We start from the raw sequence: 25,337 nt of genomic DNA, 5'->3' as shown, positions 1-25,337 counted from the left end.
AACCATAAAATTAAAAACAATTGTAAAGAGAGAGAAATGCAGATACTGAAGATGGGGTAGTGATTTTATTTGTAAAAACAGAGTGAGGATATCCAAGATGCTGACATTTTAATGCTTTAAAACAACCTGGATTATGTTTCATTTTATCCGTCAGATCTCACTATAAAAATTTTAACATGTTTTCAAAATGTCTAACTAGCTTTAATACAGAAAAAAAACTCATGCATTGTTTACTTTTGAAATTTTAAACCAGTGATCTAGACGAAGACTTTTAAAATAAGCTTTTTAATTTTTTTTATGATGCACACCTGTTGTGGGACATTAATAGTCATGAGACATTATGAACATATTCACCAATGATGAGTTTAAATAAACCTACCTCTTCTGCTGCTGCTTCTGAAAGCAGACCTTCCTTCTGGGCACAAGTCACATGGAAATAGGCTCTGCACATCCCTGCATCACAGCTAATGCAAACTCCAGTTCTAGCAAAACGAGGGTCTTCACAGAAGCTACACTCCTACAATGGAGTAATAGGAAAACTCTCAGAATGAAAGTATCTCTAAAACAAGACTCCATTCTCATACAAAGCATTCATAAAACACAAATAATCAATAGCATTTTAATAGAAACAATAATTATAGGCAAGAAAAGTTTATATGAAAAAATTCTGTCTATAGTTCTAATAAACCAAAATTCCACTGATATAATAATGATGACAGTAATAATAAGAATAATTTGAAAGTTTACTATGTGCTAAGCACTATTCTAAGCACTTTATATATATTAATATATGTAACCATACTGTGGAATCTTCCACTCTAATATGTGGAAGAAATATTATCTCCATTTTACACAGGAGAAAATTGAGGTGAAGACAGGTTAAGAAATCTGTTCAAAATAACACAAAAAATAACTGCCAACTCAGTATTCAAGCCAGGGTAATTTTACTTTAAAGTCCATGCTCTTAACCATTAAACTATACTGATTTGAACAATATAACACTGCTTAGAAAATTAAAGAAAATAAATAAGAAGTCAGAGAAAATTCACCAAAAAAATCTAGGCACTGCAGCCAAAAATATCGTATATTTAAAAAATACATTAAAGAGAATTAAGTACTATTAAATTAAATACTATTAAAGAGAAATACTTTAAAAAGAATTAAAAGTAATCTTAAGTAAACAATTTGCTGTGATAGATATTACAGCCAACTACATCCTTTCTGAACAGAAAGGAAAAAACTGTAAAACTGAAAGTTTAAACTACTGAAATTATTCCCAATCCCCCCAAATTTATTTTTATCCTTTTCACTGTCTAAACCACAGAGAAAAAAAACAAATCTAGTCATAAAATACAAACTACTCAAGTGATAGTAATCTTCATAAAAGAAAAACCTGCTAAATTGTGAAAGACTGACAATTAAAGAACTGTTTACAGTAAACATATTCCAAGTAAATTAAATATAAGGGAATCATAAAGAAAAAAATAGTTTCAACAAACATGAAAAATGTCATTTTAAGACTGTAATAGTTAGGGATTATCTACTAGGTAGATAGCACCAAACTGACACATCAGCAATGAATGAAAACAGCAAGAACTGGGCACAGATGTGAAAACACACCCAAATCCTGACACTCTACTGCTTGGTTAAATGTCTTTTTCCAAAAACAATAGAAGACGTATGGGATAAAATACTAGCAAATAGTAATCTAAACATGAAACCAAAAAAGAGAGAAAGAATGAGACAGGAGAGAGGAAGGTAGAGAAAGAAATGAAGAAATTAAATTATTTCAAGAATGTCAATAGCACACACAGAACCAAACTGTTCAGGATAGTTCCCAAACTAATTCAATGTAATATGATAAAGTTGAGCAAGAGATTTCACAGTAAATACACAGAGAAATTTCATGACCATAAAGTCTTGTAGACTATAGAACAATCTAACAAAGAAAAGGGAATCTTCCTCAATTGCCTGAATCATTTAAAATGCTAGGGAACTAAGCAACTGAGAACACAGGAAAGAAAGCAGCCAGGATTAGGAAACGGATAGATATGTCCATAAGAGCTGTCCCAGTTATAATTCACATTACTGGTTGATGTTGCAGATGAGGTAGAGAATACATAATTTTTTACTCCATTTCCTAATCATACTTTAAAACAAAAGCAGGTGATAATGAAAAATCAGCTGACGGCTGCTGACGACTATTTAATGATTCTCTTTTTCAGTTCAAAGGTCACTGCTGGTTTCAGTTACATGAAATAATATCTGGTTCCTGTGTTTTTCATTGCTTGCAGATTTATATTTATGATAATAATGTGTGCCTACTGAAAATTACTTAAGCTAGTCCCTTCCAGGCTCCGTGTTTGTGAATTATGAAGCTGTTATCAAAAAGCAGTACCTTTCACTTCCAGTAATGGGTGCACTAGGAAATTTGTATTAATCCTGCTAGAAACCAGAAAATATGGACAAATTATTATTTTTTTTAAACTATAGCTTTAAAGGCATCAGAGAGATAACAAGATAGTATAGAATTACCTGAGGAGCAGGAAAGTAAGTTCAGTGTTTGTGCCTGTTTTTCTCTCTGGGGGCTTTAGCTAATTTTGGAGAGGGATGCTGCAGATAGTTCAATAGAAATTACCCAAACTAAAGCACAAGAGTTTTAGAGTGAGGCTGGAGGCCTGCAGGTCTGAGGGATGCAGGTGGTGGTTAGAACCTAAGGAGGATATTCTGGATATAACAGCAGAAACTATCAAATTCTGGAATTTTCCAACAATCTGTAAGCCTCCCACCCCACGTTAATGTGTTACTTATGCTATTCAGGAGTCTTCCTTCCCAATTTCCCAAAAGACAGCAATGGAAGAGAATGTATCAGTGCCTAGTTCATTCTAATATTACAGGGGTGTCTATAGTAATTATATACCTAAATTTAAACTAGTAAGTGTATTTTTATCACTTATAATTCTAAAACTCGAGCTATAAAAACCAATTTATAAACCTGAGGCTTAGAATCAGTTGCTAAACAGGTTATGTAGTCATTTAAACAACAACAACAACAACAACAACAACACTTGAAGTCTTAGCAAAATAACAGGTGCCTCTTGTAAGACTCTTTTCGTACTTTTGGTAAATTCCACTTCAAAAGTAAAGTCAGAAATTAGGTTTGTATTTGCTCTAACTCGTCTGAGAATTCATGTGTGCTAGGGAGTGTGCTAAATGCCAAAGAAATAGAAGTAGAATCAATTATCATTTTACCCACAGATTACATTAAATTAAGAATGCATTAAAGAATTTATAAATTATGGGCTTTCTGGTTAAATTACTAATAATAGATGATTTAATGCCAACTGCTTTACAAATAGTATGATTACAAATAAGCATTTCTGTATTCAACAATGATATGATATTAGTAAAAAGCCATATAAACAAACAAGTAAAATTTTTTCTTTTAGACAATCAAGAAAAGTTTGTCTCACCTTGGCACCATATTTGGAATAGTTCATTTCTGTTAGTGTTACTGGCCGTAATTTGTCAATATCTCCAAAGGCTACTCCAGGAACATACAGGGCACAAACAATGTGAACCCATCTATAAGGAGAGAAAATATGATTTTGCTATCAAACCCTTTCATAAAATGCTCACGAGGAAAATAAACACAAAATATGTGCCATCTCAAATAACTAGTGAAAGAATTCTATGGTCAGATTTCAGAATCTCATATAACTGAAGAATATGGAGTAAGCACGACTGCAGTAAGTACTTTTCTAGTAGCTTAGCCAAAGCTAAGAGTTAACAACTATAATTGCCTTTCACTTCAATTCACTGCACTTTGCACTCACCTGTTATTCTTAAATATTTGCACAAAACCACTATTCAAGTGAAACAAAACATCATTTTCTTACGCATGGAAAGGTATTCACATTCATTATTTTAAGCACTCTGAGAAGTAAGGATCTAATTTAAGAACTGTGAAGTTATTCTGCAGTAATTAGGTAAAATTGTTCTTGTTACTTTTTTCTAAAAGCTGTTAGAACAGTCCTTCAGAATACTTTAAAACTTTTTGGTGTTCATCCAGACTTTCTTTGTTCCCAGGTTAAAACTGATTCTCAAAGACTGTTCAGAACAGTTATAACATATAAGGAAATCCTTTTTCACTCATCTGTTCACCATACAACCTTTGTACTAAAACTTATACATCCCACATATATATATATTTTTAGTCTGAATGATGCACAACACTAAACAAAGAATGCTGAAAGTTTCAGTACACTAAAAAGGGAGTTGATTCTAATTTCATTTTTTTCAAAGCTACCCTGAAACTTTTGAAATGCATTAGGAAGCTTTTCTGTTTACATACAACCATACAATATATGGGATCACTGGATTTTGAAATTTAAACAGATCTATATCACTTCTGTGAGAAAGAAGTGTAAAAATGAGATGGCAAATCTCTCTTAATCTTGTGACTATATTAATAACAAATTCTGCTTTATCACAGCTTGAGCGGCTATGACTGCTACATGGTTGTGTTTTGTGACACTAAAAGTTTTAAAAGAATAAGACTAAGAATCATTTTATAGAAGCGCTGGGGAAAACAGTTACAAATCTTTAGAAATTATCTTTTTTATTGAGAAGAAAATCCAAGATTTTGAGATTTTCTTGATAAAATGTTTTAATCCAACCTCCCAAATGTATCCTGTGGAGTTCAATATAAAGATACACATCTTCAACAAGCAGCTGCTTTCTCAATTTAATTTGCGCAGTTTTTTCATGCTCCACTGGTGTATTAAATGCCACTGTACTCTGTAGGAGTTTATCTTTGATAAACCCAACAGCTGGCTTCTTGCTTCATACTGACCTTCTGAAAATGTTTTAGTACAAGTCATGCAAGTACTACAGATTTAAACTGCTATTTCAGTGTGATTGGCACACAAGTGTATAATTTCTCCCCAACCACTGATGTGAGGATGTCAACTTGGGTCTTTATTAAAATGCATATCAAACAGCTGAGACAATTTTGTTCCTTTTTAATACCTGTTGTAAATAATTTTTTGTTCATTTGTTTAATTGTACATACTTTAGAATTCTTTAATTAAGACAAATGGAGAAATCAAAAAAGAATAATCTTCTTTGCTACTTTAACATCCATTTTGCTTGAAGCTATAAGGACAGATGCTGGACTGGGGAAAGGAAACAGAAAAGACGCACCACATAATAGCACCAAAAAAAATGAAGAGACAAAATTGTCATTCTAGCATAAAAATTATTAATATATCCTTTTAAACTCACATATTTTAATAAAGCAAACTAGCTAGATTTATCAAGGACTCACTCAGAATGGGAACTACTTTAATCGAATTTGATTTTGAAATGTGTTGTATTTGTAGTGCCTTTACAACATGTAAAATAAATCCATTTCCATTATGTTATTTTCATTCTTCATTTATTCATTCAGTAATCAATTCCTAAGTGACTACTAGGACAGAGAACCACGAAGACAGTTTAGAAGTATAATCATGCAATGTTAAGTACTTGCAGCATAGCGTTGGGCATGCAATCTTTAAGGATTAGAGTCTAATATTTCCCATAATCAGGTTTATATAAGACCACTTAAGACAGGGTAAAATACTCTTTCTAAGGAATGGAATAAAAATTTAATGACAAAAAAGTACTTATGGTTTCCTCACACTAAATCATATCATTTTCCATGTAGAACTTGTGGCTCCCATCAGAAACAGGGGGAAAACTCTAATTAGCCTATGTGATATGGCAGTTTCAAAACCTTTTTCATTCTTTCCATACATTGTGCTTTTCCCCCCCATTTACCATTTGAAGCTAGAATACTAAATGGCTTGTCAAATTTTCTTGACTTTTTTTTTTGCCTTGAATCAAAGTATATCAAGCTTCAACTATATCCTTCAAACTATATCAAGACCTATATTTCCACCATAGCCTATAGATGAGTGTGTGCCTCAATGCAAATAAAATGTTCAAACGCTATAAAAGAAATTTGCCAGGCTGTACCATCAAGGGAAGTGTCTGTAGAGGTAAGATCCACCGGAGTCAGTACAAATATTTCTCACTGAATCTAATTCAAGAGGCCTCTCTTTTCTCCATTCAGAAACAATTTTACGCGTTATTTTGTGGATTACAATAGCGTGAAGGGACAGGTACGTTATAGTTTTTGAATAGAACTTTCAATTTATGAACAAGAAAAGAGGTAAAACAAATTATTTTCCCTAAAAGGAAGCTCTGTGTTTTCCAAAGTTGTTTTACTTATTCACTACAATTTATCACCAAAAATTTCAACTGTCAGGACTAAATAGTTACCAGAAGGAATTTATACAGCTGGTACTCTATGAGCACCTTAAGGAAATGGAACAATATCAATAATAAAAGCACTAGCAGCAGCAGAAGCAGCAGCAGTAGAAATAAGGATACATTTATTAACCACTTATTATGCTCCAGAAACTGTATTGTTTTACAGGAATCACCTCATTTAATCCTCTCAAAAGTACTACGAAAATGGAGGTTTTTAAAATAAGTTTAAATCACATAATCACAGTTAGTAAAAACAAAACAAACAAACAAAAAAAAAACAAAAAAAACCCCCAGAACTGAAATACAGGCAGTCCAACCTGAAAACACATACTTTTAATGCTGTACTAAATTCCCTAATTCTGGGCCCAAGTCAGTCCAAACATGAAATAATGCCCAGGTCTATGACAGAGACTAAAGATTCATGTCAATACATCAAATCATCTGCTACATCTTATATTTTATTTCATCTTTTTGGATGTCCAATGAGGAAGAAGAGCTAAGATTTTTAGCCATTCTTCCTAAATATCAACACACAGGGTTCTTCAAGACTCCATGGTAGATTCTATGCTATCCCAACAACCTTTTATGGCGACATTTCTCAGAGGCCTCTCCACCAACTGAGGGAAATACAAGAAAAATATTTTTGACTTTACTAAAGTAACATGTATTAAATTTTAAAGACTACCTTTATTTTGGGATAAAATGTCTCCTATCTTTTCAATGTTAAAATATGGAAAATAATGCTTAAAATCTGTATAGGTTATTTTATTATTCCTGTCCCAATATTAAACATTTTTTAAAATACTGAAATATTTCATCACAAAATAAAAAACTTATATCACAAAAAACTTAACATCACAAAATAAAAAATACATTTTAGTACTCCTCTTACATGGGGAGGGGGCCGGCAGGGTGGGGAGGTCAGGTAGGTAATGATCCATAAAATACAAGAGGGCAGGAACTACTCTTAAATTTCCATCACCCATTCCAGATGGTAGTCTCTTGGACAAAAACATGAAAAAATGTCAACACTATTAGGATGACAATTACTTAAATATAATAATAAAGATGAGTGTGAGTATGGTGAAAAAAACATAGGTCTTTGTGCCAGTTATCAATTTATTGCCTCTCAGCTCTAAATCCACCTTAAATATCTGCTATACAATAATGGACAAAATCCCTTCAGCATTTCTCCTTTACAGTGAGCATGATATTAAAGCTGTCTTACTAGAAGTGGTAGAGAGCACCATAGGAGGAAAGCACTTCTCAGCAGGGATGACAAACAGCATCTGCCAGGGCTCTGCCCCAGACACATACACCAACTACCAACTCTGTGACTTCGCAAGCCCAGCCTAGAGATCACTTTTCTATGGCCCTCTTAACACAGACCCACACACTCCAGATACCACACTGGTGCCCCAGTTCCCTCTGCAACTTGTGCCTAGACACCCACTTGCCAAGAACTAAGGGCTGGTTCTGGCCCAGGCAAACCAGTAATCTCTGCCATCCAATAGGTTGCAACTACACCTCCTCCAATAAGGTCTGAACTTCAGCCTGGGGGAGGGGTCTTCCAAGTTTGTCATTCCCTGGATACTCTCCCTCAGCCTTGGGGTATCCTTTAGAGTCCTTTTATACCACAGTTACTTACTTATTTATTTAAATTCAATTAGCCAATATGTAGTACATCATTCTTTTTTTTTAATTTTTTAAATTAACATACAATGTATTATTTGTTTCAGGGGTACAGGCTGTGATATCACAGTTACTCTTATCATAGCTTAATAATTCTGTAAAGTTCCCCTTTTAAAACCACTGTATGGGTTCTGTCTTCTGATATACTTTTGAAGTCAGACAGATCTGGGTTCCAATCTGACTATCCACCTGCTTGTGGCCTTGATCAAATTAAAATTACTTAATGATCTGAGCCTCAGCTACCACACCTATAAAATGGAAAACTTTAGCACCTGTTTTATTATAGAGCCATTATTGGGATTAAATGGGACTATGGCTATAAAGGCAAATGCAAACAACCAACAAACAGTATTTTCTCCTTCTTCCCCTGATCTGTAGCCTACTGTCCATTTACTCTATGCCAAAAATATACAAAGAAACAACCAAACAAAAGTGTGTAACTGAAAAAATTAGAATAGTCAGAAGCAGACACATTATAAAGCAGGCATATTAACATATCAGAATTATGACATCAACCTTCCAGCATCTGTCTCCTTGAAAATTCCATCCTGATTGGGACAGAGTTCACAGCTAGGGGAAACACCACATTTACAGGCATCACAAAACCAAGGTTCCGTGGAGTTTTCAGAAGCTGAACTCATAATAGAGTCACTCTCTCCATCAACTCCATAGCAACCTAAAAAAGAAAAGAGAAAAAAAGTATGATGAAATAGTTTATTTTTTTAACTCATTTTTAAAATTACAAAAGAAAAAGGGAAGTAGAGAACAAATCTGAAAAACCAATGGTTCATAAGAATGATATTAAAGTCAAAACATGTAAGTGAAATCATTTTATAAAAGTACTTTTTCACCTACCATAGTATGCACAATTAAACAAATGACCTTTTAAAATAATTTTACATCTACTGGAAAAGCATTACAGGAATAGAAAAATGTACAGTTCTTTAAAAAATTACATAAAAATAGGAATTTTTCATTAAAAAGAAATCAGATTGCATCTAGGAACTACTGGTTAATATTTATTGAGCTCCTTTTGTAATGGACACTTAAATTTATTTAAGACCATGCTCATGCAAAATAAATATACAATCAAAAAAGTCTCTAATCTAACTTTGGAGACGGTAGATAAAACACAAACTCATATAACCATAAACACAAAGTTAACCATTAGTAAAAGAAAAATACATACAGAAACCCACACAGACATAAATTAAGGCTATAGAACAATTTGAATAGTTCAGACTGGAGTCAGACAAACTGAGTTCCATTCACAACGGAGCCAACTTCTAGCTCCAGGAGGTATTTGATCTTTTTAAAAATTTATAATTCTATTTTCTATAAAAATTTATCCATAACTGAAATTAATGAAAACAGGAGATTAATCTTTTTCTGTTTAACTCAGTATTCTGAGAGAAATTAAATTATTTAATCAGAAAATGTGGTAAAATTTTTTAAAGCTGCTCATAGCAAACAAACAAGATTAATTAGCATAGATCTTTACATTTTAGAGTAGGTCATGTTATTCTTCAACTACCTTTCTATTAAGAGCAAAATGTTTCCTTATCAATGCAAATATACGATCTGCAATTACAGATTTTAAAGTTACTATTTGCACGTCCAGATTTGTTTAAACTTTTTATAAGATCAAAAACATTTTCCTTGATTTTGAGCTTAAAAAGAGTATATTAGATGTCAAACATGTAAGCCAACAAGAAATTCAAGCAAAACATCACTGCCAACATTTTGGTAAGATCAGAAATCATTAAAATTCCTGAAACTCAATTTTGTCAATGAACTCAGTGTTGATGAGGCTCTTAGTGCCTGACAAACCAAACTCACTAAAAAGTGATGTCACATCCATTATCATGAATAATTATTTCTCAGTATAAAAATACCAAGAAGAATGTACTGGCACCAACACAATACTGATAAATATAGAATGCAATAAAGGGCAACTGAAAAGTTCAAAGATCATTTCACCCAGACTACAAAAAACCATTTCGAACTCTTGATGACTTACAATAACGACTACAATAGTCATGACTCCTATATAGTTTTTTTTTTCCTAAATGATGCTTGACACACTTCATATTACCTAATTTCCTTTCTTCTAGAAAGGAAGATACCACCCTCATGATAAAAATATCCTGAAGAGAAAAAAAAATGCATAAATAGTAATAAACTACAACTTAATTCTAGGTCTGATATACATCCTAGTCTTCTTTAGGCTTGAGCACTTCTCTGATCTCTTAAGACACATTTATTACCTCTCCAAGATAGGTTGCTTCTACAGAGAGCCAAATATCAACCTTCCAGGTTTATTCTAAGAGGGTGGTTTATTCTAAGAGGGTGGTCTAAGTGCCAAATTCTTTTTTTTTTTTTTAAAGATTTTTTTTATTTATGTGACAGAGAAACAGCCAGTGAGAGAGGGAACACAGCAGGGGAGTGGGAGAGGAAGAAGCAGGCTCATAGCGGAGGAGCCTGATGTGGGGATCAATCCCATAACGTCGGGATCACGCCCTTAGCCGAAGGCAGACGCTTAATGACTGCGCTACCCAGGCGCCCCTAAGTGCCAAATTCTAAGGGGCATCCAAAGTGACCTCCAATAAACTGAAGACATCAAAAACAAACACACACACACTATGAGAAGCATACGGAAGTAACAATCATCTCTCAAGAGGCTTTACCACACAGGTAAGTTTATATGCATCTAGTGTAAGATGTGATTACTCAAACTGGTTAAAAACTCAACAGACAACTGGAACCTAAACTGGAGAGTGTGTTCTCACAAACACCAAAGATACTCAAATTAAAAAAAAAAAAAATACATACATACATACATACTGAGTTAAATCACCCAGAAAGAAAAAGAATGATACACAACTAGAAAATAATTTTAAAGTACCAACATTAATTTACTAGTTGTCATTAATGGGTCAATAGTCATGTGTAAGTATTTTAGTCATACAATGCTATCACTGACTATAGAGTATAATTAAAACAGTCTGGTAGGCAGAAAACTAAAAAGTTGGTTTGCAACTATGATTATATAAGCTACCTCAAGAAGTTGCCGTAATTGTCATCTTTATGCTATTCGAAGGCTTTATAACAGTGAACCTTAACATGATCTGAAAATCATACAAAAGAATGCCAAAGAAAAGATTTCAAAGGAGCTACACTATAGTACACAAGATGAGCAAAAAAAATCAAAACTTATTAATTTCTTTAATATCATTAAATTGTGTTGGTAATCATCTTCTTCAGTTCTGTTTAGATATACATTTTTTAGATGACGAATCCTAAAATGAAAAGGAAATATAATTTTCTTCTTGGGAGCAGTTATTATTATCACCAATAAAAGAATTTTTCAGTAAACTCAATAGTAAGCAAAACACGGTATTCAAAGAAAAATCACAAAACAAAACAATAAAAATTAATGTGCTTTCTCAAAGGTTTATACAATACTACAAGGAAAAATGTATTTTCTTTACAAAATAATGTTCATTTGAAGTAAATTCTTTCATCTGTATTCACACAAAGTAGGCAATTACCAAAATAAAAAAGCCCCCATGGAGCTATTTTATTCACCTCATTTGCCAAAATCAAGGTAAATCACAGCATTTTTTTTACAATAAAGTAAAATTTCAATTCTATTTTTTAAAGAATGTTCTACACACATGGCAAAAATCTGCACAGAGATTAAACTACAAACAACCTGAAGAATGATTTTTGAGCATTTCTCTTAGGAAATCCCTACTTTGTAACCTACAATATCGGTATCATGTAAGTTCAAAGAGCAACCAGCAGGTGCGTAAGTATTTCTTCTTCAGCTTCAATGCCCCTGAAAGATGATTCACAGTGTGTTATGACCCTTACAGAGTTCTTGACTTGCCACTTTTCCAATATTTCTCTACCATACCTACTGAGTTTACTGACCTCTAGACCAAAGTTCTAACATATTATAACCATTCTGATACCTTTTAATTAATGACTAAATACATTTTAAGATCTTTTTCTTTCCTACATGCAAAAAATAATTTAAAGTACCATAAAACAATGTTTATTTCCGGGCACCTAGGTGGCTCAGTCAGTTAAACATCTGCTTTTGGCTCAGGTCATTGTCTCAGGGTCCCGGAATCAAGTCCTGAATCGGGCTCCCTGCTCAGTGGGGAGTCTGCTTCTCCCTCTTCCTCTGCCCCTGACTCGTGCTCGCTCTTTCTCAAATAAAATAAATAAAATCCCCCCCCCAAAAAAACCAAAAACCCACCTTTATCTCCTTCTACTTACCTAATTCTGTGTAGACGCATCTTCATTCAATAAGATTATGGAAAGAATTTTTTCATTTGGGTACCCATATAAAATAAGAGACATATAAAACCTGTTTTATACGGAGTTTTCAGGTTTTCAAATATGTAAACTTAAAAAACATGTTTCTGTGGCCATCTGATTAGGATCAACCTCTGAGTAACACATGCAACCTACACAAATCATATTTAAGGACAAATAATATAAAATGTGTTTACAGTTGTTTCGAATTACACAAGGGTATAGCTAATCCAAATCAGTGGAAATTTTCGCCATTCAACTTGTCTCAAGGAAGAAAAGACCTTCAGTCTTTCGTCTTCTAGAGTTATGTAAACTTTGGACAAATCACATCTCTGAGGCTGAGTTAAAATGATCTACAAATGTATTTAATAACATCTCTCCTAAAGAAAAAAATAGGAACCCAAAAGGTGTCATTTAAAAACTTAAAGCATTTTTTCTGTTCTTAACATCCTATCACTAAGACCTCTGGTTTTTACTCACTAAAAAAAGAGAAAGATTTTAAAGTAATACTGTTATTTATGAGAAAGATGTAGGATACCTGTAACAAATATGTCCTAAAGCATAAAAGAACGAAAATTGTCTGCTGACTTACAAAATTCAAATGGTTATAACTTAAACATACTTTACTACTCAATAAACATTCATAAGGATATATATCTGCATATACTAAGAAATAAAAATGTACTAGAGCTAGTTAATAACAGAGAGAAAATGAATGGGGGAATATCTCTTAGTAGACCTTATCTCATTTAATGCACAGCAGCTAAACTGAAGGGTAACTGCTGGCAAATGCAGTGCATTACCCAATGTTCTGCCATGTACTATGACACATATGTGACATTTTACTTCAGATACAATGCAATCAGTATATCAGGATAACTGACATCACAGTCAGGGTTACCCTACCAATACAAGTCAGTTATAAGATTTTGTCAACAAAGGTGTTTATACTAAGTGCCAAGTTGGAATCCTTTGATTTCAAAAAGAAATTCATCTACACTGAGTACTCTGAAAAGTAATTAGACAGTTATACATTTAATAAGCAATATTTCAAATACCATCTTTTAGCAAAATCTCAACTTAAAAACTTCTCTTTATCATGCTTAAGAATAAGTATATTTTGGGGGGCGCCTGGGTGGCACAGCGGTTAAGCGTCTGCCTTCGGCTCAGGGCGTGATCCCAGCGTTATAGGATCGAGCCCCACGTCAGGCTCCTCTGCTATGAGCCTGCTTCTTCCTCTCCCACTCCTCCTGCTTGTGTTCCCTCTCTCGCTGGCTGTCTCTATATCTGTCGAATAAATAAATAAAATCTTTAAAAAAAAAAAAAAAAGAATAAGTATATTTTGGGGCGCCTGGGTGGCACAGCGGTTAAGCGTCTGCCTTCGGCTCAGGGCGTGATCCCGGCGTTATGGGATCGAGCCCCACATCAGGCTCCTCTGCTATGAGCCTGCTTCTTCCTCTCCCACTCCCCCTGCTTGTGTTCCCTCTCTCGCTGGCTGTCTCTATCTCTGTCGAATAAATAAATAAAAAATCTTAAAAAAAAAAAAAAAAAATAAGTATATTTTAAAAAAGAAGGGGCACCTGGGTGGCTTAGTCAGTTAAGCATCTGACTTCGGCTCAGGTCATGATCTCAGAGTTTTGGGATCCAGCTCTGTATCATCGGGCTCCCCGCTCAGCAAGAAGTCTGCTTGTCCCTCTCCTTCTGCCCCTCCCCCACTTCTGCTGTCTCTCTCTCAAATAAACAAAATCTTAACCAAAAAAAAAAAAAAAAAAGACAACGAAGAATTAGAACAAGAAAGAAAGTTAAAGGGATAACACCAAAACACTAACTATGGTTGTCTGGATATTAGGATTGTGAGGAATGTTTTTTCTTTTCTCTGTTCTATATTTCCCACATTTTATTTAATATCTGTATATATTAGATGGACAGTTTTCTCAAAAATGAGACATTCAAGAATTTCACATTTAACCATGAGATGTTTTTGTTTTTAAAGATTTTACTTATTTATTTGACAGTGAGAGAGAGACAGAACACAAGTAGGGGGGACAGGGAGAAGCAGGTTTCTTGCTGAGCAGGACCCTGGGATCATGATCTGAGCCAAAGGCAGATGCTTAACTGACTGAGCCACCCAGGCACCCCTAACCATGAAATGTTTAAGAAAATGTTCCATGCCTGAACTATAATAAGGAAGTCTGTCACTTAGGCACCTGAATTTAAAATAAACAAACAAAAAAACCCAGCTACACTAGCTTCCTATTTTGCTTTAGAAAATTTCACTCTCTCAGGATTAATTTTATATAAAAATTCATTTTGGAACTTAAAAAGTAGTACAGAATGATCTACAGCTGTAAATGTACAAAAAATGAACATTCTATAAACAATGAAAAATACCACAAAGTTACAAAGTACACGAAAGGGTGAAAAAAAATATTTGCAAGGATGGAAAATCTTTGTAACACATAAAGCCGTGAAAGGATTAACATTAAAATGAAAAGAATTCCAGTAAATTAATGAGAAAAGACAAAGAGACCTATTAAGAAATGACAAAGGAAACGCACAGCAAGTAACAGAACATAAAATGCAAATGGCCACAAGATACCAAACCTCACTCATAATAACTTGAATGCATATTTTAATAAAGTGATAGTTTCCAAAAATTAAAAGAAAATTTACTAATATGCAGTTATCAAGTACTATGTACACTATTGGTAAGAATATCAACAAGTACAGTCTTTCTGAAGATCATTCCGGCAATTCTGTCTTTTTAAAAGTTAAAATGCACTTATCTTTTATTTCAGCAATTTCACTTCTAGGAATCTCTTCCACAGAAATTATTTCATAAATATATATGACACATATCTGTTAGTACTATCTATAAGTGAAAAACGAAACAAAAAGAAACAAAGACATCATGGTTGAACCATTCTATAGTTAACTATGTACCATTAAAAAGAATAATATATCCCATGTGTACTCACATGAAAAGAATCTCAGTATTAACAGATTAACATATGAGTGAAATACAGCAAGTAACATGGGGAAAAGTCCCATGGTATTTATCCCATTTATTTAGAGAAAGAGACAGAGAGCATGAGCATATGCATGTGATGTGTGTGTTCACATATGTACACGGGAGCCTGCATGAAGGGGCTCTCACTGGTCAAATTTGGACAATTTAAGTATCAGAAAGAGTAATCAGGTAATAGGTGATAACATATGAGAGCATAATAATATTGAAAAGGAAAAAAGGGAGAAGTTCTCTACAAAACAAATACTGCCCATTAATGTAGAGGAATGACAGAATTAAAAAGGCCCATCTTGCAGCTACATATATAACTGATTCTGACAAGAACCCTAATACCACTATGCAAAAGGCTATTAGGGAACAGGATATTAACAAAGTCTCAAAGTTATTACCCCACAGATTACTTGTTAATTACCAAAAGAAAAACAAATGGCTTTAAAATGGAAAGTTCTAGTTGACACTACCTTTAACTACACCAAAAATTCAATAAACTGGTATCATACTTTTTTTGATATGGTATAATGGGAAATAAACATCATCAACATAGTACTTTTGCCAAAAACTGTTTAAACTGAACCTAATAATGAGGGAAAAAAAAAACCAGACCAATCTAGTTTGAGGGAAATTCTACAAGTTATTCTAAAAATTGGCTTACGACACAAAAAGAACATTTGTTTTAGGTTAAAGGAGACTAAGACACAAAAAGCAACACATAATATATGAATGGATTCTGGATCGGGAGTAGGGCAATACCGCAGTGTTAACAGAGGTATAGGGGTCACAAGAAGAGTTTGTATAGGGGTGCCTCGGTGGCTCAGTCAGTTAAGCGACCATCTCCTGATTTCGCCTCAGGTCATAATCTCAGGGTTGTGGGATCAAGTCCCACACTGGGCTCCATGCTAAGCTTGGCATCTGCTTGAGATTCTCTCTCCTCTCCCTCTACCCCTCCCCCAACTCACGTGCACACGCACGCTTTCTCAAATAAAATCTTAAAAAAAAAAAAAAAAGTTTGCATATTACCAGCCATTAAATTTCTTAAAAAATGTGTTTGTATATCTGTATGCACATGAGAAAGCAATACAAGTCTGGAAGAATACACACTCAAGTTTAAAGTATGTTTATCTCTAGGTGATATCATCATGTGGAAGATGTTTTCTTTAGCTCATTTATACTCATTTATCCTACAATGAAAATGTATTCGTGTAATATAATAAAGTTAAATGAACGGCACCTGTATGGGGGTTAGAAAGTACCAGAGAGGGACAGGTGTGGATACAGACCAAACTGTTAACAGTAATATCCTATACAAAAATAATTCAGATGAAGAACAGTAATTCATTGTTCTACTTTATGTACTTCTATATTTGCAACTTCTGTTTATACGCTACTTTAACAGGAAATATTTTAATAAAAAATGATTTTTCAAATCTCCTAATAACATAAGACAATGGTAAACACTAATTTAACACCTATACATTTAGGTTATACTTGTGGAACATAAGGAATCTGGGTAGAGGGAATAGTATAAGTGAAAGTCCTCTAATACTGGAAAAGCAAGTCATCCAAATTGGCAGGTTATGAAATCCAAGAGTCCTGCTATGAGTATGAACTTTATTCTAAAGGGACAAAATGATTTTAAACAGCGGACTAACATGAACAGATGTGCATTTCAGAAAAATCAGCCCTGAAGACAGTAGGAGAACTGGAGCAAGAAGAGGTGCATCTGTTTAGAAGTTTACACCCTAGCTCCCATTTGCCTCAAGACTCAACCTTCTATCGGCTTGAACCATAATTTTTTGTCTTCAGAGCTTCGTTTTTATCTCTTATTGCCTTGATCCCAACCATTTCTATAAGAAATAAAAAAGTTTAAACTTTTAAAAATCTTACTGTGAGTCTTACCTGCCTTATACCAGAAAGTATACTTTATTCTACATTGCCCTGACTCCTTTCCATGACCTGTATCTGCAGCCCTCTTCAGCTCCAGCACGACATCTACCTAGCCACGCCTTTTCTCTCTCAAATTTTACTTCCTTCTAAACCAATGTCTCTCAAAGGATGATCTTCCCCACCTCCTGCAAGAGAACCCAAACGTACCTTTTGTAACTGCAGATCCTAGAGCCCCACCCCAGAACTAATCCATCAAAATCTCTAGAAGTAGAACCCAAGAATCTGTTTTAAACAAGCACCTCGAGGAGGGGGGATGTTCCTGGGTGGCTCAGTCGCTTAAGTGACCGACTCTTGATTTCAGCTCAGGTCATGATCTCAGGGTCTTGAGATCAGGCCCTGCACTGGGTTCCCCCGCTCACCGGGGAGTCTGCTCGAGACTCTCTTTCCTCTCCCTCTGCCCCTCCCCCCACACAGGCAAGCATATGTGCGCTTTCTAAAATAAATAAGTAAATATTTTTTTAAAAAAAGAAAAAAAACCAAGCACCTTAGGTGATTCTTTCCCACTATAAAATCTCAGACCACTGAAGAGAACATCAGACAACTAAAAGAAATTATCTCTAATCTAAAAAGCATCAATATTTATTTTGTATACCACCCAAATATCAGCCACAACCATGGCAGAAACAGAAACATACAGGAGATTTAGACTCTGACTACATAAAAAACACAGGAACTTGTTAACAAGATATTCACAGATTCCAAATATAGGTACAATCATTCAAGACTGTATCTCTAAACACCTTATTATCCCTAATTCATACTGTTGGCAACAAAATGAGCTAAAGAAAACATCCTTCATGGTCATACCACCTAGAGATAAATATACTTTAAACTTTGGTGTGTATTCTTCCAGACTTGTCTTGCTTTCTCATGTGCATACAAATACACAAAAAGTATTTGCCACTGATTATTTACCACAGAATAAAAAAACCCCACAAATTCATCAAGGTTTTACTTTACATTCTGTTTAAAAAAACAGATTATACCCATTTTATACATACATAAAATATCTCTAAATTGTCTTACACCCATTTCTAAAAATAAACAGTTTATGATTCTGTGCTGAAAATATTTTCACAAGAAATATAATTTGTCTCTACGAATACAAAGTAATCTCTGCTTCGATGAGCTCATTTCATTTTTTTATTTTGTTTAAATTCAATTAGCAACATGTAGTACATCGTTTCAGATGCAGAGTTCAATAATTCATCAGTTGCATATAACACCCAATGCTCATCACATCACGAGCCCTCTTTAATGCCCATCACCCAATTACCCCATAGCCCCCATCTACCTTCCCTCCAGCAACCCTCAGTTTATGTCCTAGAGTTAAGAGTCTCTCATGGTTTGTCTCCCTCTCTGATTACTTTCAATATAGTTTTCCCTCCCTTCCCCTATGATCCTCTGCACTGCTTCTGATATTCCACATGAGTGAAACCATATAATTGTCTTTCTCTCATTGACTTATTTCACTCAGCATAATACCCTCCAGGTTCTCGATGAGCTTATTTTAATGAACAGTCGCATAACACTAAAAAGCAAAGACATAATAGGAGCCCTGAAAAAGTGATTTCTAAATGCAAAGAAAAAGTCACATTAACAGCCCATAAATGAATTTAATAGTATAAAATATGGTAAAAATCATAAATACCTTAAAATTTCACAGAACTAAAAAAGCAGTAAGCTAAATACAATGTATCAGAAATACATATTTTAGGTCAAGGATTAGCAGCCTATTGTTTGCATATCAAAATGTTAGCTAGGATGCAACAGAAAATTACTCAAATAAGAGGGCTGAACACTACCACCAGAAAGGGAGGAAGAGAAGGGACAAAAGCAAGGAAGGAGTTGTGTTTTATTTTGCAGAACCAACAGTTCCAGCCAAGGAGACACCCAACTAGGTGTTTCACTTGATAGGTGTGTCTTGCCAGGTGTGTCTCACCTGACAGCTCCTTAGGAGAGCCAGTTTGAGCTGGGTTGGAGCTGATGTACTGCACAAATGCCCCCTGAGTTATCCTAAAGTTATCCTCGGTTCATTATAATATTAAAATCCTCTCCTATGGGTGGAGCTTTCTGCCATTTTTTGAACATATGATGTATCCAGTAGCATGGTGACATATTTAGCATGCACGACTGAACCAGAAGTGCCTCTATAAGTTCCCTGCCCCCATCCCCTAATACACTGAATAAAAGCTTCCTGTACTAACCCCATGGGAGACAGTACTATGACAGCTATCTCCTTGTCCCCCTACTTGTAACAATAAAAAGTTCTTTGTTTTCAACCCTTCCTTGGGTTGTGTCCAATTTGATGCACACCAAAAATGAACCCCTTGAAATCAGTTACAAAAAGAGAACATGCAATTGACTCAGAAGTCACCTAGATTTACCAATAAGGTATGATGCACTCAATACACCCATAGCACAGAATCTATAACTCACTTATAAAACGTTATTCTTTGCTCTTATTTTACATGTTTTCTTTCCCCTATTATATAAAAACAGCAGAGACTGTATCTGGTACATCCTCCAGTTTCCTAGAACCAAATCACACATTTAAATATTTATAGAATCAAGGTAACAAAATAAATTCATTTAAATGGTAGTTAATGTTTACATCAACACCATAGAGAAAGTTGTATTCACCAAACCCCTCTCTCCTTTCCTTTCGAGGTGGTAAAAAGAGCAACACTAGAGAGACAGAAATGCTGATGGGATCTATGACTCAAAGATAGTAACAGGGAAGTCTTGGGGGGGGGGGGGTGGTATACAAGAAAGAACTTTTAATACTTTCAGTGGTTATACATAATACATAATAGCTTTTGCATGGCCAACAGAAGGCAGGTCCAAGAGGGACTCATGCATTAGAGCCCTTTGTCTCTTAGTCCTCAGTATAGAGAACTAGTAGGATCCCATTGATTCCATTAACCCTTTCGCCTGCTTCATTAGACTCTGACTTTTTGTTAAGTTTCCACCTTTGTTACTCTAGGAAACTGATAAAGAGTTATCAATTGTGTTACTTGGAAATATTGCTTATGGTAAAAAAGACCCTGTTGGCAGACTGCATGTGAACTGAGAGTAACTATAAATGGGGTAGGTTGGGGAGAATGGCACAGCCCAAATATGGCTCCCAAACGACGGTGAGCCGCTTGCTGTAGGGACTATTACAAAGACTCACGGAAGGCAGGGGGCTGCCTTGGTGGCAAGCTGTGATTCTGTTCTATCCTTCTGAATAAACTGGTGATAAATGGGCCCACTGATAATCTTGAAAATCTTCAAGTTTAGCTACCATATTAAGCATTGCAGAGCTACTTCTTTATATTATTAACATAGCTAATGGTTTAATGTGTATATGAAACATCTTGGGATCTTTTCAAAATAAAGATTCTGATTCAGAAGGGACTTGGTCTGTGATTCTGCATTTCTAACAAGCTCCCAGTTTATATAGATGCTACTGCTTAATGCTGTGGATCCACGGACGCTACTCTGAGTAGCAACACTTTAGAAAAAAACTACCAAAGTAGTTAAGAGTGACATTTTAATTTAAATACTATGAGTTGTGGGCACCTGGGTGGCACAGTCAATTGAGCCTGACTCTTGGTTTTGGCTCGGGCTGTGATCTTGGAGTCCTGAGATGGAGCCTATGGAGCCTAGCATCAGGCTCTGCACTCAGCCCAGAGTCAGCTTGGGATCCTCTCTTCCTCTCCCTCTGCCCATCCTGCTCATGCACGTGCTCTCTCTCTCTCTCTCAAAAACAGATGGATAAATCTTTTAAAAATAAATAAATACTATGAGTTCTGGAACATTTTTTAAAACTTATTTCTCTACCTATCACTTTAGATGCAACAAGAGTTCAGTTATATAGGGAGAAAGACCTTAAAAACTAAAATAATTAAGCAGTCATGAAAGCTCCCATTAGGATAGTCAAGAACTGATACTTCTAAGAAGCTGCTAACCCCATTTTAGAGAAAAACAAAATTAAAAATTAAAAAGGACTAAGAACATGGTACACCTACAAAGAGACAAAAAACAAAAAAAATTAAATTATTTGGACAAAGTCACATGTCATTACTTATTTTTTCAACCCAAGCTTTAATTAACACAGGCTGACAACAGTGTGATGACCCAAAAACGGACCAGAAAATGCATATGCTGATCGGGCTGCACATTATTATACTAGGCATTACCATCATTACTCTTCCCCAGAAGAGAAAATCAACCATCTAACCAATGAATATTAAGCAGGGTTTTTTGTTTTTGTTTTTATTTTTCTATTAGTAGATTCAATTGATGTAAAACCAAGTAAAGATGAAAACTTCTTCACAGATCTATTAATCAATATAATTTCTTGCTGATACTACCCAAGTATTACCCAAAAAACTTAGATGGAAAGTCCAGAGTATATCCACATAAAAAAAAAACACAACCCTTCTCAAACATAGTATTGATACCTGGTAAAGGAATCTTTTAAGACTAGTCAGACAAAAATAACCTACAGGAAATTAAGTTAAAAAGGAAAAATGTATTTATGTAATGTATTTATGAAAAATACATTAATGTTTAATAACACTTCTCCCCTTGGGGTGCCTGGGTGGCTCAGTCGGTTAAGTGTCTGCCTTCAGCTCAGATCATGATCAGTGGGTCCTGGGATGGAGCCGGAGTCAGGCCCCCTGCTCAGCTTTCCCTTTGCCCCTCCCCACCAGTAGCACACACAAGCACAGAGGGGCTTGTACTCTCAAATAAATAAATAAAATCTTTAAAAAATGTAACTAACACTTTTCCCCTAAACAAAACAGATATGAAGGTATTAGTTCTAACTCTACTAAGGAATTTTTTAAGCTATTAGTTCTAACTCTACTAAGAAACCAAAAAAGAGAGAGAGAATTATACAATCACAATTGCACAACAGAAACTCCAAGATTAACAAAGGAAATGGGAAATTATACCAGAGGGGAAAAGTTGTAACATAATTAAAAAAAAAAAACTCTCAAGATTTATGTTTTATTTTTCATGTATAATTTGCACTTTGAATTTATCTGAAGTTCACAGGATTCATAATACCACCAACAAACCAATTATACCACACACAAAGATTCACCTAAAGATGTAGAAAACTATTCAGTTTCCCCACTTAGTTTTCCTTATTTATTTATTCCACATATTAGCTACCTCTCAAAAAACTTACAAAGCTTCATACTCTAGAGCATTAATTTTCCTTTCCTGTCTTCCCTTTTCCAAACTTCTCTTATAACAGAAATAGGTCTCTGAAGGGGAACCCTCTTACACTGTTGGTGGGAATGCAAGTTGGTACAGCCACTTTGAAAAAAGGTGTGGAGGTCCCTCAAAAAGTTAAAAATAGAGCTACCCTATGACCCAGCAATTGCACTACTGGGTATTTACCCCAAAGATACAGACGTAGTGAAGAGAAGGGCCTTATGCACCCCAGTGTTCATAGCAGCATTGTCCACAATAGCTAAACTGTGGAAGGAAACCCTTCAACAGATGAATGGATAAAGAAGATGTGGTCCATATATACAATAGAATATTACTCAGCCATCAGAAAGAACGATTACCCAACATTTGCGGCAACACTGACAGGACTGGAGGAGATTATGCTAAGTGAAATAAGTCGAGCAGAGAAAGACAATTATCATATTGTTTCACTCATTTGTGGAACATAAGGAATAGCAGGGAGATTGCCAGGAGAAGGAAGGGAAGAATGAAGGGGGAGTAAACAGAAGGGGGAATGAACCACAAGAGACTATGGATTCTGGGAAACAAATTGAGGGTTTCAGAGTGAAGGGGGGTGGGGGGTTGGGCTAGCCCAGTGATGGGTATTAAGGAGGGCACGTATTGCAGAGAGCGCTGGGTTTTATACGCAAACAATGAATCATGGAACACTACATCAAAAACTAATGATGCACTGTATGGTGACTAACATAGTAAAAATTAAAAAAAAAAAAAAAAGAAATAGGTATCTGATTCTATTAGTCAGTCTTAGAAGAAAAATGAACAATCATTAGCAAATGCTCAAAAACATTTGGAACTTAAACTGCCATTAGAGCCAGTTAAATGAATTATGCAAGGAAATATGCTATATGACTTTACAGACATAACTTGCTTTTGACCTAAATGGAATTACCACTTAGCTTGATCATCTTATTTGTCTGCCTTGACACAGAAAGACTTTCTGGCTGTTTCTAAAAAATCAAAGCTACCTTTTTCTAAGGTAGATTTGACATTACTGAGGCTATTCACCTGAAGCACAGGTCCCATTATGAACCTTTAATAGCTCTAGGCATGTTAAGGGTACTAATGGGGTGCCCTTCCAGAAATCTACATTTGTTTGAACAATGAATCTACTGGGAAAGAACTCGTACTAAGAATCCAAGGTGCACAAGTCTGAATCAAAGACAACAGGAAATAGAGGAGGTTTCATTCTGAATTGTACATGGTACTCGTCCCTAGTGGATTCAGGACTGAGTCTTAAAGGTAGGCATTTAGAAAAATAATTCCTTTACTACTATAGCTGTGAGACACAAGGCCTCAGTAACCTGAATACCAGCGCCAAGAGACAGCACCCTCAAAACAGATGGGGAACTATACATTCAAATACCTCCAGGGACAAGATAACTGACAAAAATAAGTAAGTGATCTGGGAGAGGACTGTGGTCAAAAAGAAACTGTAGGCTTTACCAGCAGGGGGCAGCCCTAAACAACTCCAGCAGATTGTTGCCCTCAGAGGAAAAAACTGCTGCCAGCGCTTAAAGAGAAGTTTGAAATCCAAAATGTATAAAATAAAATCTTCCAGTTTTTAAATGTTAGGAACCAATTCAATTCCTTAAAACCACTGTGCTGGCCTTCAAAAACACATCCATGGTCAAAGCGATGACCTATGAAGTAGAGATAGCACTCTCAGCATGATGAGAAGTCAACAACATTAATAGTACTAGTCATGCCTGCATCACACATCAGCAATGACATTTATGGATATAAGCAGTGGTAACATACTTGTGATCAACAGTGGTGATGAATACAACAAATACATCAGCAGCACAGCAGCTGCTTTTGATGTTTACCTATTCTGCACCTGCTCCAAGGACTCTGAACCATGCCTGGAGGGAAAAAAAAAAAAAAAAAAACCCAGACATACACACAACCATGTCGTGTTTGTTTATATTCATCACCACTAATCACAAGTGGTCCTTTATAGCTGTGTATACACAGCTATATACACCATATACATACACACACACACACACACACACACACACACACACACACTATGCCAATATTTCCCTAGTCCACTTCATTCTCCCAAATAACTATTTTATACCAACCTCTCTTCCCCAATCTCCCAACATCTCCCCACCTCTACTTTCTGCTAATGAGTTTGCTTCCCATTTCACTGAGAAAACAAGAAGCATTCAAAAATAAGTTGCACATGCTCTGACCACCACATCTAACAACCTACCTACATCTGTTATCCATATATCCTTTTCCCTCTGGTTACTTCAGCTACTCATATTTACTCAATGTCTTTACTTGGTGCTGGATCCCATCCCCTCTAGCCTTGCACTCAAAGCTTTTGCTCCAGCAACTGCTTCCTCTTCTCTTCTTACATCAATTGTCAACTCTCCCTTTTCACTGGTCACTTCCATGTTATTAGGGTACACTAACATGCTATATATAATCTGCATCTGTGATAGGCAGCCTCTAAGATGGCCCCCAATGATCAGTGCCCCTCATATTAACAATCTTAGAATGTGCCCTCCCACATTTAAATTTAAGTAGGATTGGTCTGTGTGAACAATATGCAGAAATTACAGTGTATATGTCAAATTAGGTTACAAAAGACACTAGCTCTCTCATATGACTGCTTCTATCCCCTTCTCTCTCTGATCACTCATTCTGAAGCCAGTTGTCCTGTCATGAGAACACCCAGGCCCACATGGTAAGGACCTGAGGTCCCTAGCCAAGAGCCACCAAAGAATGGAAGCCTATCAATAACTATGTAAGCAAGCTTGAAATC

General features: G+C 35.3%; 1 protein-coding gene across 10 annotated transcripts in view; it reads right to left on the bottom strand.

The window, feature by feature from the left end:
• The window catches only part of PHF14 (PHD finger protein 14), a 210,677-nt gene that overhangs the window by 162,052 nt on the left and 23,288 nt on the right, over positions 1-25,337 (bottom strand). For all 10 annotated transcript variants that reach the window (XM_057304473.1, XM_057304475.1, XM_057304469.1 and 7 more), the window contains 3 exons: positions 8,527-8,686; positions 3,474-3,585; positions 380-517 (listed from right to left, as the gene is read on the bottom strand). In XM_057304473.1, coding sequence (XP_057160456.1) covers positions 380-517; positions 3,474-3,585; positions 8,527-8,686 — 410 coding nt within the window. The remainder of the gene's footprint in view (positions 1-379; positions 518-3,473; positions 3,586-8,526; positions 8,687-25,337) is intronic.

The sequence above is a fragment of the Ursus arctos genome, unplaced genomic scaffold, assembly GCF_023065955.2.
Source record: "Ursus arctos isolate Adak ecotype North America unplaced genomic scaffold, UrsArc2.0 scaffold_3, whole genome shotgun sequence".
In the NCBI taxonomy this organism is placed as follows: Eukaryota; Metazoa; Chordata; class Mammalia; order Carnivora; family Ursidae; genus Ursus; species Ursus arctos.
This window is presented reverse-complemented; position numbering and strand designations above follow the sequence as displayed.